Here is a 17929-nt window from a genome sequence, read left to right as displayed (position 1 = left end):
GACAATCAAGAAAATGTGGAATACACAGGGGAATCACTAGTGTGGAAAATTTCCCAGCATTTCTTATCCAAGGATGAAGTCAGCATTTTAAACAAAGGTATGACATTCATATCAGCATCTACAATGACTTTAACTGAAAATATTATAGAGCTAAAAACCTTTGTAAAAAATCTTATGCTCAAATTACAGTTTAATACACATAATAACAATCAAAAAAGTGCCTCACAATTTAAAATAATGAGCAGTTATGTACCTGTAAATAATGGAGTAGTAGATACCTTTGAAAAAGTTTGTGTTAAAGAAGTTTATAAAATATATGATAATAATATACATACAAAATGTTTTATGAACTTGAATGAAAGGGAAAGACAAGCTATAGAAATTTTATGTCAGGATAACTCTTTTGCTATTAGACCTGCTGATAAAGGGGGTCCTATTGTGATTATGGATTATAGTTTTTATAGGGACACCATACTAGATATGCTGAATGATGTAACTGTTTACGAATGCATTGATACTACATGGGTTAAGAAATGCAATATAAGAATAGACAATGCTTTGTTTGACTGTCTGCAAAGTGGTTTAATTAACTATGATTTGTATAACTACTTTAGAGTTCCTGAACCTGTTATACCTTTAATTCAGGGGTTACCCAAGATACACAAACATCCTGTTACTCCCTCTCTAAGGTCAATTGTAGCTGGACAGGGTTGGAATACAGAACCTCTGTCCATATATGTGGAACAACACCTGAAACCAGTTCTAGCCAAAAATAAATATATTTTGAGGGATACACAACATTTTTAAGGGACTTGTTTGAGTATATTAATAGAACACCACCCACTGACCAATGTTTATTAGCTACTATGGACGTGAAGTCCTTATTTACAATGATCCCTAATGATCTGGGTTTAGAGTATCTGAGGCAGTATCTAGTGGAAGATGCCACATATGAATTGACAAAAATAGATTTTTTGTGTTTTTGGAGGAGATCATACTGGAGAACAACATTTTTATGTTTGAAGAAAGAATTTATAGGCAGTTGGATGGCGTAGCTATGGGCACCTCGTGTGCCAATAGCTACGCCAACCTAGTTATGGCCAAGTGGGAAAAGGACATTATTATAAGAGAGGTCAATGTAGTATTCTATCAAAGATTTGTAGATGACCTCTTTCTTTTGTGGGAGGGAGGCATTGAGGCACTACAACCCTTTCTAGCTAATATGAACAACAGTACAATGTTCTTAGAATTTACGGCTAGTAAATCCCTAACTTCTTTTGACTTTCTGGATGTGAGAATTGTAAGAACTGAGGATGGGAATTTCCAGACTGAGATCTTTAGTAAAGCATGTCATAGAAACACCTATGTTCATAGAAGCAGAATGCATCCCTCCTATGTATTTAGCAATGTTATGAAAGGGCAAACTCTGAGAGTTTCAAGACTCACGGTAGATGATCAGAGAATGGAAAGGCAGATGGATCACTTGGAAAAGAATTTTGCCATGAGGGGATATAGCAGACGAGAAGTTAAACCTATAGTGGAAAGAACTAAATACTTAAGATACAAAGAGGCAAGACCATTTTTTTCTGAACAGCAGGTTGAGATCCCACATAATGCAGAACTGAAAGGATTCATGAGAATCCCAGCTACATATGCAAGCAACATTAAGTTGCTACAGAATATTTTCAGTAAGAACTGGAATATATTATGCACTGATGTACAGGTAAGAGCAATGGTGGGGGATCATCCACATTATGCATATAAGAATAAAAAATCATTAAAAAGACTGTTATGTGGTCCCAGAAATAATAGATGTAACATCGATCCAGAGCATGGCACAGGATATGGCACATATCCCTGCAATAAGTGCAATTATTGCTACACTATTGATAGTAGTAGACGTTTTGTTCAACCAGATACTAGAAAAGAACTTAATTTTAGGCTTAAAGCAGATTGTAATACTACAAATATTGTGTATCTGGCCCATTGTGCCATTTGTCAATCATTCTATGTGGGAATGACTACTCATAGGTTTCGAGACCGCATAAGGGCGCACCTATATGATATCTCCAGGCAAGCAGAAATGAATGCTCTTGCAAAACATGTGATAGAAATGGGAACACAACATGCTTTTAGGTTTTTGGTGATTAAGAGAGTGTATGTAGGTAACAGGGGAGGTGATATTAGGAATTTAGTGGAAACTAAGGAATTAGAATGGATAATAACAATGAGGGCCACTATGGGCAGGAGTTTAAATGATAAAATATCTATCCAGCCCATTTTATCCAACAGACCACTTAGAAGGTGATTAACCTGTTTTTTATATTAAAGTGTTGTTTATGTTGCTAATGTATGTATATATGTGTAGTTTGTCACACACATAGTTTTTATATAATATATAGTTTTACAATTGTTGTTATTAGAATATATATGTTTTTAGAAAAAGTATTTTAAAATGTATTAGCAACAGATATATTGCTTTAAGTAAAGCCATGTGCTTAATTGGAGATGCTCATACATTGGCTGAAATTAGTTTAAAACAAGGGCAGTTGAGTGCATAGCTCTCAACCTTCCATCTCTAAAATGAGGAACACTAGCACTCATAATCTGGAACAAATGGACAAAACGTGGAACACATACTAATGGCTTACTAACAACGTCAGCTAGGAAGGTAATAGGATGGTTAAACTATGCTGGTTTTACTTATAAAGAAGATCTTTTAATTGATTAATATGATTCATTTCTATTTGCAATGGATTTCAGTTAAAAAACACTGAATGTGTGACAGAGTCTTTTAATGTGGAGCTCTGAGGAACTTCGAGGAACGTGAACTTTTAAAGACCCCATATGAGGTACGTTCCTCGTAATGAGGTACACTTGAGAAGTATGGCTGAATGGGTGTATTGTCTGATGAAGCAGCTTTGAGTTTGTGAAAGCACTAACCAGGTTTTTATCTTTTGTGAAATAAAATCTTATGGTCGATTTGGCTGTGGTCAGGTACCTTCATCTTCTTTTTTGGACAGTTTAGAAATAGTCTCAAAATGGCATACAATTCAACATTGATTTTCACATGGAAAGAGTGAAATTATAAAGTGTACAATGCTTTACAAATGCTACAAATTTGCAATGATTAATTGGGTTAAAGATAAGGACCATTTAGCTTATACTTATCCTGGAATCCATAAAAAAAGTTGCCACAACAATATTTGCATTCTAGAGTTCTGTTTGAAGACACCATGTTTACACACACACACATACACACACACACACACACACACACACACACACACACACATATAGTCACACACACGAACATAGCTATATATGCATATATATATATATATATATATATATTAAAAAAAAAAATATATATATATATATATATATATATATATATATATATGGGTCTACCTGAAAATGCCGAAATCGCAGAATGCCGACAACGAGAACACCAACACCGGAAGATCGACAACGGAGAAGACCAACAGTTGAGAATCCCGATGCTGAGAACACCGACATGTTAAGGTAAGTGTGCAGGTCAGGGTGTGGATAAGGTAAGTGTGTGACAGTGACGGACGTTAGGGTAGGGTGCGGGTTGGGTAGGTGTGCGATAGTGACGGAGTTTAGGTTTAGGGGCGGGCTAAGTGAGTTAGGGTTAGGGTGTGGGTAAGGTAAGTGTGTGATAGTGATGGACTTGAGGGTTAGGGGCGGATTACGTGAGTTAGGGATAGGGTGCGGGTAAGGTAAGTGTGCGATAGTGATGGACCTTAGGGTTAGGGTTTGGGTTAAGGTTAGTGCATAGATAGTTGTGTATGCAAGGTTTAGTGTAGGTTTGTAATGTTTTTGGTGTGCTTGTGTTGTGTGTTTTTCGGGAAAGGTATTTGTTTTGTTGATTGTCAGGATTTTGGTTTGTCGGGCATGTGAAGTTTTGTGTTTTTGAACTTTTTTTTTCCGTGTCTTTTATTTCGTTGTAGGTGTTTTGGCATGTTGGCGTTTTCAGGTAGACCCATATATATGTACACACACACACACACATAGATATATATATATATATATATATATATATATATATATATATATATATATATATAGCTGCCACAGTATATAAGGTAGTTTCTATATCACCTAAAATACTTCCAATTGTTCCTTATTCATGTTTTTCTTTACACACACACACACACACACACACACACACACACACACACACACACACACACACACATACACACACACACACACACACACACACACACACACATGCACATACCATATATATAGATATATGTTTTTCTGTGTGTATTACAAATGGTCATGCACACAAACTAAAATGCAATGAATCTAAAATAACAGTGTTGTTTCCATGAATCAGTAAACTGATCAAAAAACGGAAATACACATGAGCAAAATGGTGCCCACCACACCCCCCCCCCCAATGTGAGAGGCTGTGCCTCCCCCTTACTTTATATACTAACTCCAGGATCGCACTACAGTGGGGAAAAGGCCATATATAACTTTCAGCAAAATGAGTTTCAGTCAAGTGAGTTTACAGTGAAATGAGCTTTCAGTGAATTGTGCGCAGGCAAATGAGTTTCAGTGAAATGAGCTTTCAGTGAAATGAAGTTGACCCATATAAATATATATATGTATATATATAAATCCCAAAACAAACTCCAGCAGTGTAAATAAAGAAGTGTAGTAGCAAATAAATCTCGGAAGCCACTGAATACTCGTTCCTCCATGTTTAATAATCTTCAGAGTCAAAACCACAGACCGGTTTTGCATACTAGCATCATCAGTGTAATAAACCCACAAAGCAAACCTCCAGATAAATAGTGCTACCCTTAAAGACACAGTACATACATATCAAACATTGATTCTTAATCCTTTTAACAGTCTGGTAATATGAACATATTCAACTTTAAAAGCAAAGAAACTTAAAAGATATTTACCAATGGTCATTTAGATGCGGTTTATGAAGGGCCCCCAAATTAATGATCCAACGACGCTCCTTACTAGTTAATATTTTATGTCTTATGTTATCATTTGTGACAGATGAATCAACTTTATCAGTACCAAGAAACACAAAATGCGCCCCTTTATGTATAAGTTTGTGCTTAAATAATGCACTTCTGGCCCTCTGACAATTGATGTCACTTGATGTAATGCTATCCTCTGTTTGAGGGTACAAGAAGTTTGTCCTACATAAAATGCACCACATTGACACACAGCCATATATATAACCCATGTGCTGGGGCATGTTATCAAACTTCTAATATCATAAACTTTTGCGGTGTTAACCGAAGTGAATGACTGCGTTTTGGATATAAGCTTGCAATACTTGCAACATCCACAATAAGTACTACCCCCTCTTGTTTGATGTGTGCCTTGGTACTGGTTGACCTTTCTTAAAAGATGCAAAATATTGGCCCAGAGATTTTCCTTTCCTATATCCAAATTGACAAGTGTCACCTAACCAGTTGGAGAAAAAAGGATCAGTATTTAACACATGCCAATATTTGTTAATAACAGTCCTAACCCTATATGTATTGCTACCATAGGTGGTGATAAATCTTGGGATATTCGAATGGGACACTCCCTTGTTATCAGCCTTCATTAGTAAATTGATTCTCGGTTTGTTTTTAGCTTGTTCATATGCCTGACATATTCTGTTTTTTTCATAGCCTCTATTGATAAATTTAGATTGTAAATCTGAAGCTTGCACTTCAAAATCTCTTTCTTCCGAACAAATTTTCCTGACACTTTGAAACTGGGCCAGCGGGATGTTGTGGATGGTGTGGGGGTGGTGGCAACTCTCTGCATGTAAAATAGAATTCTTGGAAAAAGGCTTTCGGTATAAACTAGTAATAATAGTACCGTCAATAGCCTTTGTAACGTTAACATCCAAAAACTCAATCGTAAAAAGCTCTAGTTTACCTGTAAACTGTAAGCCATATGCATTATTATTAAGATACACCTGAAATTGATGCCACTCTATCTTTGACCCTCCCCACACCACCCAACAATCATCTAAATATCTGCGCCACATTAATAACTGGGTACGGAATTCATGTTCAGCATAAATATACTGATCTTCAAAAAAACCCATAAAGAGATCAGCATAGATAGGGACAAAAGTTGCCCTCATCGATGTCTCTTTCATTTGTAAGTACCAATGCCCTTCAAATGTGAATGCATTATGTTCCAAAACCAACTTCAATAGTGACAACAGAAAATCCATCTCCGTATTCGTGTAAATTCCCGACTGCTGCATCCAATATTGTACTGCTGTAATACCCCCCTCATGGGGTACACTAGTATACAAGGACTGTACGTTCAAAGTGCCCAAATAAGCTGTGTTTGAAACCTATAAATCTTCCATGAGTACTAGAAACTGTTTGGTGTCTCTTATTCTGGCCCTAACCAAAGACAAAAGTGTTTTTAATTTGAACTCCAAATATTCAGACAGAGGTTCTGTCAATGAACCTTTGCCTGCTACTATGGGTCGTCCTGGTGGGCTCATTAGAGATTTATGAATTTTCGGGACTAAATAAAAATATTGAGAAACCAGATGTTCAACTGTCAAATGTGACAAAAATTGGGCTGAAATAACATTAGCTTCCCTAGCCTCCTTTAGAAAAACATCTATCTTATGTTTAAAACCCCTTATCGGGTCAAAGGAAGAACACAATATGAAGTGGGATCTGTCAGTTGCCTTAATGCTTCATGCCTATAATGATTTCTGTCCCATATAACTATGGACCCTCCTTTGTCTGCTCCTACTATGACAACCTGGTCATTGGAAGCCAAAGAACTGAGAGCCTTCCGTTCTTCTACACCAAGATTATCATGTAAAGGACAAAATATTGAAGCCTGATTCAAATATAAATCATGCATAACCAGTTGTTCAAATTTTCTGACTGTACTATGGTAAGGAGGGTGAAAAGTAGACGGTGATGAAAAGACTGATTTTCATTGTTAGATGAATCACTATGTTGATGCATAAATAATACTTCAAATTAAGCAATCTACTAAACCACTTAGCATCATTTACAACATCATACTGAGAGACATAAAACGGTGGTACATATCCAAGACCTTTATTAAGCAAGCTTAATTCACTTTGTGAAAAGTTATTCTCAGTTAGATTAATAACCAACTGATTCGCTTCACTAGAGTCCAATGAAGTTAAACTCCCTTCTATTGGTCTTGTAATCTGGCCTGAAAGGCCTGCTTCAAGTCCAGTAACGGTGGATTTTCGATGCTTACTGCCACCTCTTCTAAAGGGCTTTTGTATCTCTTAGAAATTGGAGAAACACTCCCCCTTGCTTCAACCATCTCAGATTCAGTGTCTGTATTCGATACGGTAAATGAACCTTCAGACATACGGGACATGTTCCTCAAAATAGACCTAACCCTCTTTCTTTTAGATCTATTTGAACCAGTTGAATCACTGAAATGTACCCCCCCTCCCCCCGTTTAGGCTTTTTCTTGACATAAACGGTCTCATTCTTAAAATCATTTAAGTCTCTTACATACTTCTTCATTTTGTGCCCCTGTAGCTCCTTTTCAAATTTATCCATATCGTCCAGAAAGGCTGCATACCTGTCATCATACCTTTGAGTCCCTTCAAAAATTCTTGTACGTTCCTGACTGGCATTTAGCTTGGCCATGCCCACGGGTAATTGCTTGTCATAGTATTGATAAACATACTGGATGCAGTTAGATGAACCGCCATCCACTTTTTCATGAAGGACTCATCTTCCAAACCCACACCGGGTTCTACATAAACCCTTAATCCCCGTGGTGCAATATTGGCCTGTGAATACGCTCTTAACAGTTTACAATGCCAGACAATTGAACGTACCTTTTTAGAACACTCATTCAACTGCTTGAAATGTTGTAACAAATCCACATGTCCCTGCTCCGGCGTTTCTTTGCTGGTAGTATAAGCGCTAGTGCAAAAGGAACAATCATCCTTATCAGCTGCTAATGCACTCGTAAACTGTAGCAAGTCTCTTCCGGTTGCCATAATAAATGACTGTGAGTGAAGAAAACCTCCCGAAATGCAGCTACTACTCAACACCACTTCAAACTTAAAGAAGTGGCCACACTAACACAATGGAACCTGCTTGGTCGCTCCAGCACCTAAAATAACACAAACCCAAAACACTGGTGCTCGTCGTGACCATAAACGTGCCCGGAGCTAAATAGCACAAATCCCAAAACAAACTCCAGCACTGTAAATCAAGAAGTGTAGTAGCAAATAAATCTTAGAAGCCACTGAATACTCATTCCTCCATGTTTAATAATCTTCACAGTCAAAACCACAGACCGGTTTCACATACTAGCGTCATCAGTGTAATAAATCCACCAAGAAAACCTCCAGATAAATAGTGCTACCCTTAAAGACACAGTACATACATATCAAGCATTGATTCTTAATCCTTTTAACTTTTAATTGTTTTGGGATTTGTGCTATTTAGCTCCGGGCACATTTATGATCACGACGAGCACCAGTGTTTTGGGTATGTATGTATACATATATATATATATATATATATATATATATATATATATGTATATATATATATATATATATATATACATATATACATGTAAATATATAAATATATATATATATATATATATATATGGTTCTACCTGACATAGTCGAAACCACACAACACCGACAACCACATCACCGACACCACATATTCGACAGTCCATAAACACGAAACCACACATAACCGTACACAAACACGAAACCCCATACACTGCACACACCACAATAACAATTAAAACAAAACACATCCCCATTCCACAAACCACACACACAACACAAGCACACCAAAATCCTTACAAGCCCACACTAAACCTTACCCCCCTAAGGTCCGTCACTCCCCCCCTAACTCACTTAACCCCTAACTCCTAACTCACTTAACCCACCCCTATCCCCACAGACCGTCAATCTCCACACTTACCTGCACAGCCTTTCCCCATGTCGGCATCCTCGGCGTTGGTGTTGTCATCCGTCGTGTCGGTCTTCTGCATTGTCGATGTTCTGCCAGGTCTTCGATCTTCTGCGCGGTAGAACCATATATATATATATATATATATTTGATATATAGGTATGGGTGTGTGTGTTTGAAGGTGTGAACTGACTAGGTTGATCTGCTTATATTGTCTTGATAATACAGTATAGGCTGTTGATATTTCACCCGAGAATTATCTTACTCCCAACAACAGTTCAAAATGAGGGACATATTGGATGCTATGTGGAACTCAGAGATTTAAGGTTATCTGATTCATCTGTGTATATTATCAAATGATTCTTACCGCCATCAATTATATCAGCCATCTAAACGTTTATTGATCTGATCAATGGCAATGTCTATGCTGCTGAATCATTAGGATCATTAATTTATTATGAGCATCGAATATGCCAGTTCCTTAGCAAACCATTTATTAATTAATGATATGCTCTTTGGGATACTTTCATGTTTTAACAAGACAGCCATCATCTTAAATCATACACTATACATGAAATCAGAGCTAGATACTGTGCCTCTATCTTTAAAGACTGATAACGGCAGTGACTGATTTTGGTTTTATCCCTAATATTCCTGATGGTGATTGAACCGGGCATCTCACAATAACAAAAGATTTTTGTGCATAATAACAGCCCAGTATGTAGACCCGTACTCTTTGACCCTACTGTTATATTTATTTATTTAGTTTATTCTTTGTTGACCAGGTAAGTCCCACTAGTCTAATAGCTTCTTTTTCAGGGGAGACCCTAAGTGGTATTCACACTCTCAGATACAAAACAGAAGATCTCAGACTTTTACCCAGACACCTGCAAAACTCACTGTAAGCATTTGCCAAGCTGTAGCACTTCTTTGAGTGTATTTCCAAATATCATTAGAGCACTTTTGGAAGACATTATTATATTGGAAAACTAAGCTTTATGTTGATTCCTTTAACTATTATGTACCCAGAAGCCAATTTTACCAAATGCTCCAACCTCCATCTTGTAGGTAGTGATCACTAAAAGGTTCAAAATAAGAGTCTGAAGACATGTTACCAAATACACAGCAAAAATGATTAATAAAATGAGGTAATGTTCATTTGTTTTCTTATTAGACACCTAATCCATTTCATCACCATTGAATGAAGGGCACATGTGCCAGCCCTTCATACGATGCACACAATCACTCTTACATCACACACTTATGGGAAGAGGTTTTGGGATGAGGAGGAAATAGGAGAGGACAGCAAAAAACACCCAAACACATGAATGGCATACAAACTTCACACAGAAGGCCACAGCAGCTGAGAAGCAAACAAGAGACTCATGCATTATGAGACAATGGCTGCACCATTATATCACATGTTATAGGTAATTTGCATTTGTCTAATACAGTTTCGTAACCTGGAAGGTTCTCATATTAACTGTCTCCTCTTAATACATGGTGATTTCTTCAGATCCCCTCAAATGAGACAATAATTTTGGCAAAGAGAAATGATTGTTTTTCTTTTACTATACCTTCTTTTTGTTGCTAGCAGGTTAGGGCTCTACAACATGTGAATGCTACTGATTTCAAGCCTTTTACTATACCTTCTTATATCCTTTTGTTGCTAGCAGGTTAGGGCTCTACAACATGTGCATGCTACTGATTTCAAGCCTTTTACTATACCTTCTTATATCTTTTTGTTGCTAGCAGGTTAGGGCTCTACAACATGAGCATGCTACTGATTTCAAGCCTTTTACTATACCTTCTTATATCCTTTTTATTGCTATCAGGTTAGGGCTCTACAACATGTGCGTGCTACTAATTTCAAGCCTTTTACTATACCTTCTTATATCCTTTTTATTGCTAGCAGGTCAGGGCTCTACAACATGTGAATGCTACTGATTTCAAGCCTCCCTGTGTTAGCAGTGTTTCTACTTATCGCATGTGCTCTGCTTTGTAATCAAGATTAAATTGCATAAGGCACAACTGCATCTGTTCTGTAATTATATACATTTATCATAGAGTTTGGAATTATGCTCTGCTTAATTTGTCTGTTTTCATGTTCTTACTCTACCACTCATCTGTGCTCGGGTAATAGCCATGAAAGCACTGAACAACACTCAAAATATACATACCTTTACAGCTTTTACAAAAATGAAATACCCTGTGGAGCTGAGCAATGTTGCAAATGTTATTTTCATTTCGCCATTCAGAATACGTGATATGATATTTCAGATAAAACATTTTTGCCGTTACATTTTATAGTACCTCTGAAACACTGGCAGTAGCAGTCTTCAGGTCATCAGTTGCCTTCATCAGAGCTTCTGTAACTCTCTGTTGACTCTCATTAGCCTTTTTCAGATTATCCTTTAGTTCTTGAACATCAGGGAGATTTTTTGCTCTTTTTCTGAAAAATATAAGAACAGTTGCTTGCTGCATGTTTGATGAATGCTGCATGTAGTAGTTTCCTAGGTAAATTTAATTAATACAATTTACTAAAACAGTTATCGTGAGGAAAGAAAGAAGCCACATTAAGATTAGCTGAATTGCCATTCAATAGCATAACTGGGACTGTTCAATTGCCTGTCTTCTTTCTAGCTAATAGTTAAATGCAAGGCATTGCCTAATACCCTAGTTATTCACACCTATTACTAAGGTAGTGTCAGCGGTTTACAGTCCTATAGAAGTGTCAGTGGTACAACAGGTAGTACACTCATCTTTGGTGCAGAGGGCTCTGGGTTCTTTGGTGTGGGAAAAGAATAAGGGGGTGGTGCACTGCCATCCTTCAGGTGAAATGTTAAACCAATGCCCCATCTGCTTGAGTTGGTGATAATTCAGGTGGTTGTTAAAGATACCACAGCGCCTATGGCCAAATTTTCCTTTGTATATATATATATATATATATATATATATATATATATATATATATATATATATATATACACACACACACACACACACACACACACATATATATATATATATATATATATATATATATATATATGACATTGGGTCTCTCATGAAAAGAGGCTACTAGCCTACTAGCCTAGTGGGACTAACTCAGTCAAAAAAGGATAGATAAATGGTCCCCATGTCACACAATGCTGATAGAAATGAGGAAACTGGAAGTTACTTCAGTGTTCATGTGCTAAAAATGGTTGTAGGTAAAGCTTGGTGAAAGGGATGTACATTACCCATAGTCTACTTTGTTATAAGATTTTGTGCAATGGAGAAGTAATAAACATTTGTCAGGGCATCATAGCAACTCTCTGAACCAAGATGCATTGCACAAGGAAATAGAAAAATAAAGTTTACATGAAAAATGTTAACTGTAATAAAGAAAACAAAAAAGCATTCTTGTAGATAGGCAAGTCCCTTTGTAATCCTGCAACTCTAAGTCTATAACTATTGTATCTATGACATTGTACAACTTTGGGGGTAATGGGAAACCTTCCATAACTGCAACATTTCAAAATAACAATAAAACTAGGTAGTACTATGTGATGAAACAGGGCGGCCACGGTGGTGCAGTGGTTAGCATTGCCGCCTCACAGCAAGAGGTTCTCCAGTTCGATCCTCGGCTGGGGTGCCTTCTGTGCGGAGTCTGCATGTCCTCCCTGTGGTCGCGTGGGTTTCCTCCGGGTGCTCCGGTTTCCTCCCACATCCCAAAGACATGCTGCAGGTGGATTGGATACTCTAAATTGGCCCTAGGTGTGCATATGAGTGTGCCTTCTGTGGAAGGTTGGGCGCCGGGCTGGCAACTCGACACCGTAAAACTCCTCTGCCAATTAATGTGCGGACAAGGTGATCCGCTGTGGCGACCCCTAACCGGGAAAAAGCCGAAAGAAGAAGAAGAAGTACTATGTGATGAAACAGTGATTGAACTAGGCAAGTCAGTGTCTTCTGGTCTGAAGAAACATGGTTTGATGTAGTGTATGTATCACACCTGTCACTTTGATCAAGAAAATAGATTAAACAAAAGATATGCCTAGAAACTCAAAAACTAGCCACCTGAAGCAAATTTAGTTTAGTGCTTTAATTTGTCTAATACACAAACTTCATTAGAACAAGATGACAAACTGAGCAGCAGTAAATAATATATACAAAAAGACATTAACTAACCAATAAAAATGAACTGTCAATTAAGAAAATGGATGCATTGACCATTTGAATACAAACATATCCAATGAAAAATGGTTTAAAATTAATTAAATCACTCTGTTTTAAGCAAACACTTAATATTAATGACTCGCTAAAGCCAAGTGTATGGTCAGCTCTCAAGGCAATCTGCCATTTCAATTCTTTTATTTCTAGAGTAGTGTTAAAATTGCCTATAAAGAGTATAAGATCTACACTATCTAAAACAAAAAAGAAAACTTCCCAAAATTTTCAAATAAACTAGCATGTGTAGACAATGTATTGGTGAAGTCATATTTTTAATAGTAGTACTGTGTTCACAAATTCTTTTGTAAAAGGGCTCTAACTATTTTTCCTACATAATAACTTTGTCAGTTCAAACAGCTGGCTGAATAATCCACCCCTGTGCTTTTACAACTAAATCTCTATTTACTCTTAATGCTTTGTTGTAGGTGTTTGAAATAAATAATCTGCATTGTTTGCAATCACAAGAATAGGTACCAGATGGACCACGAATGCCTACACCAGTTGGATAGTCACCAAATTCAACACCTTTTTATAAATAAATTGTGGGTGATCCCCCACTACTTGAGCAAGTTCCCTATTCCTTAAAATATTTTTGCAATTGTCATGCAGTATTCTGTTAATATCATGAGAATCAACACAAATAGGGACAGGGAATGCAGAACGTTTGACATTACTAGAAATACCTGTTGTTTCTTTAGAAACAAGCTCATTCAATAAAATGGGAGAAAATTTGGTACTTCGCCAATTAATGACTTTGTCCCTGATCTCATTTAATTTGGTCTCCAAATATCCTCTATCAGTGAATGTTTATCAGACAATCAACTTATTTGTTAAACAATTCATCAGAACTTATCAACTGGCTTAAAGGAATAACCTACCCCGTACTGATATTGTTTTTTCTAAAGTTGGGATGTGTACTATCGCAATGCAGGTAGCTGTTGGAAAACATTTTTTTACATTGAATTGTACTACAAAAATGCTTGATTTGGACATCCATAGAAATACACAAGTCCTAGAAGTTGACAGTAATGCCATTTTCACTAAGGTTGAAAAGCCCCTCAAAACTAGCATTCATTTCCTTCAAAAAAGGTGCCAAATTCATCCCTAGTCCCTGCCCAGATTAAAAAAAAAAAAAGAAATCATCACTGTACCTTCTGTAAAACGGGACACATTTGAAATGTTTAAGTTTGGAAAGGACAGTTGCTTCCCACCTAACATATGTCAAGAATGGCAAATGCAGGGGAGATTTGTGCCCCCATTGCTACACCACTTTTTTGTTGATAAATCTTTCCATCAAAAAAAGCAAATTATTAGTTAGTGCTAATTCTAAAAGTAGACAGATGGTGTTGATTGATTGATATGACTGAAATCTTTAAAATGATTTACAAACGTTTTAACAAATGCAATACCTAAATCTTGATTGATGGAAGTATATAGGGAAGCTATCTCTACAGTGACCAGAAATGTTTTTGTCCCTAAAAAGGTGTAGTTCCTCAGTAGGTCTAAAAAGACCCAAGAGTCTCTGAGAAAATAATCTGTTTTACAGGTGAGTGGATTAACATGCTATCAAGATAAAAACAGTTCTGTTAAGGTGACTGATACTTTGTCTGACACAATCAGTCTGAATGGAGGGTTGAGCGAGTCTTTGTGTATTTTAGGAATTCCAAACAAAGTGCCTGGTTTAGGTTCTTCAACTGTCAAAAACTGAAGCGCAGCTAAATCAATATAACTTTGGTTTAATAATTCCAGCAATAGGCTGTCAACTTTTTAGTAGCTCTTTCTAACATAATCTTTGCTGACAAAAGTGTAATTCTGCCTGTCACTTAATAAATGTACCATAAGAGTCTTATATTTGAGGTTGTCCATAACTACCAAGCCGTTACCTTTATCAGCCTTCACAATGCAAAATCCTTTACAATTCCTTAGGGAACATAATGTACCATTTTCTTTTCCGGTTAAACTGTAAAATCTGTTCTGTGATTTTCTACAAATAAGTAAACAAAAATCCTGTTCATAAAGTTCAGAAAAAAAAAGGAATTATTAGTAGCAATTTAGGAAAAGCAGTACTGGGCTTCTTAATAGGAATGTTGTCAACCAAAGCTTTGTTAATCCCAAATAAAATAAATGTTAAATTCAATTTCCTAACATAGAGCTTCAGGTCTTTGACTAAAGCAACACCATTAGCCCTTGTAGATGGGTTAAATGAAAAAAACTTTTTTCCAAAACACATGATAGCTCAGAAGTTAAAACAAGAATGCTTAAATTATAAAGTTTACAAAGAGGAACTACCTTCTTCTTCCCCTTCTCCTCTTCTGGGGCCCATTTGTTTTGGCTCACCCTACCCCTTCTCATTTTCACTGTTGATGAATGCATCTGGAAAGGGGAAGCCAAAGTAAATTGCTCAGTACCCATATGGCCTTGATTAACAGTGGGAGTAAAATGAAAAATACCCACTTCTCCTTTCCCTCGGTTAACACCATCAGAGTGAATAATAAGAGGATGAAACTCATGAATGTCTGAAATGTTACAAGATGCAACAGGTGCAGCATTGTCCAAAGTTCCTGAACCAGTAGTTGCTGCAGTCTCTTTAAATGGATATGCTTATTTGTTTGAATATGCTAAATAGTTTGTGGCCAGTTTTTTGCATTTCCTGGTCACCAAATTAACAAAGTGTCTCTGTAATTTGGCCCCGACACTGTCATATAGTGATTTAAATGACAAAAAATTGGAATCATTTAAAATTAAACCATTTAGCTCCAAGACTTGTGGTCTGAGAATCCCAGCTTCTGTCTTCTTTAAGCTTAATTAATAATTTCAATGCTTCAACACCTGCATTGTTATATAAAGTGACTAATGCATTATAAATCCAGTCCCTCATGGATTTACCATTAGGGAATCAGTAAAATCTAAGTCCAAATGGAACTAATTTAAGTTCCATACAAGTCCGTGAATAAATGACGTCATATTCCAATGTTCCTAATCTAAAATGCTTTTTTTCCCCATTCAAAAATGTTTGACTTACAATTAATAATTGGTCCGTGATTGGAAATAACGACTGTTAGCAGCATTCTAAGTCATTTCAACTTTTGCGAAAGGACTGACTAGTGGAACATTGATAAAGTTGTCTGTTTGGCTGTTAGTTCCACTAGCCAAAACTGTAGAATCACTTCCAGAAAGTGAAAGGTTGTTTCTAGTAGCAACATCACTGCCTCCAAAAGTAAAAAGTTCTCCAGCTGTTCTGTTGACGGAATTAAAGTTAGTTAACAGACTTTGTGCTTTCCCAATAACCTTAGTTAGAGTCTGCATGATGGCAATAAGTTCATCTGGCAGACTGTAAGTGCTCACATTTAAATTGTCATCTAGTTTGCTAGAATCCAACTGTTTAGTGGTAGGGACAGATTTAAAAAAAACACTACTGGTAGATGTCTGAGCGGCCATCTCTAGTGCTAGGAATTGAGCCAGAAAAAATAATGCAAAGACCTGGATATGGTTTCAACTCAGTGAGTAAAATTCATAGATGAAAATCACTGCAAGTATCATTTCTTATATTACAAACTAGCAGTGATTCAACAAGTGTGAACTTTTCTCTTTTCCCTGTGCTTATGGAACTGTGGAGTTAGTAAGTTTAATAAAGGGAGATGGGTGGATAAAACTCCCCCATATGGGATTATGCTGAGATTTTGCCCTTCCCACCTGCAAAACTGCTTTTTTTCTAATGAAGTTTCAGTAAGTTGAAGGTCTAACATTTTTTTATGTCCATGTTGATGATCATTTAGTTGAAATATGGGGAAATAAGAAGGAAGCTATTCATGGGTAGCAATATATATATATATATATATATATATATATATATATATATATATATATATATATACAGTGAAACAAGTAGTCAGGAATGCCCAAGTCTGCATGACAGAATATCTAGTATTTATACTGGTTTAAGCCAAATTAGCTAGCACTGATGACAGCCTAGAGCCAGTAAAACGATGATTCTCATTCCATATTTTGGCAAACTGTGCAAAAAGCATATATGTGATGTGCATGGCAAGGACAAAAAGAAAATTATAAATAAACTAATAAATAAAAAACAATCATAGCTGTATGAATGTTGTGTGTGGAGGAGGAAGTGAGATTCAGGTTCTACTGTACAGAGTTCAATAATTTTGTGAGAGGAAGAACAACAAAGAGACTAAAAACCAACAGTTAACCTCAGGGTAGGCATAGACAGTGATGAATAAAAACGAGGGTGGATGAGCAGTCTTTTATTAACTACATTGCCCTTTAATAGCATAACTGGGACTGTTCTAGTGCCTGTTTTATTTCTGTGTACTATTCAGGGCAAGGCTTTGCATAATACCCTATTTATCTTTACACACTGGGCAAACTGTACATCAGTACCCTGAGTCTCCAGCAGGGTATTAATGCACAAGTAATGCCTGCTGAGAAGAACGAGTCTGTTGCTTCACAGCTGCTTATCAAGATGCCATGAAGCTCAGACTGAGGAAACGGAACAGCTGCCATTATTTTATGCTCGTTAAGCAGCATTTTTGCTGTTTAGCCAATGTAAAATATAAAAAAAGAAGGCAAAAAGATACGTGTATCTGTGTATGTTTATGTCTGTGTGTGAGTTTATGTGTGCATGTCAGTCAGAGTGAGTGAGCCTTTATTTTACACTCGCTAAGCAGCGCTTTTACTGTTAAGCAAGTATAAAATAAAAAGAAAAAAAAAGAAAATGCAGTGTGTGTGCG

General features: G+C 36.7%; 1 protein-coding gene across 2 annotated transcripts in view; it reads right to left on the bottom strand.

Annotated features, from left to right (window-relative positions):
* Positions 1-17929, bottom strand: part of LAMB4 (laminin subunit beta 4) — a 1139974-nt gene that overhangs the window by 58334 nt on the left and 1063711 nt on the right. For both annotated transcript variants that reach the window (XM_044088495.1, XM_044088496.1), the window contains one exon: positions 11283-11421. In XM_044088495.1, the coding sequence (XP_043944430.1) occupies positions 11283-11421 (139 nt within the window). The remainder of the gene's footprint in view (positions 1-11282; positions 11422-17929) is intronic.

The sequence above is a fragment of the Protopterus annectens genome, chromosome 11.part0 (genome assembly GCF_019279795.1).
Source record: "Protopterus annectens isolate FY-2018-M chromosome 11.part0, PAN1.0, whole genome shotgun sequence".
Taxonomy (NCBI): Eukaryota; Metazoa; Chordata; order Ceratodontiformes; family Protopteridae; genus Protopterus; species Protopterus annectens.
Note: the sequence above shows the minus strand (reverse complement) of the source record. Positions and strands in the feature narration are given on the sequence as shown.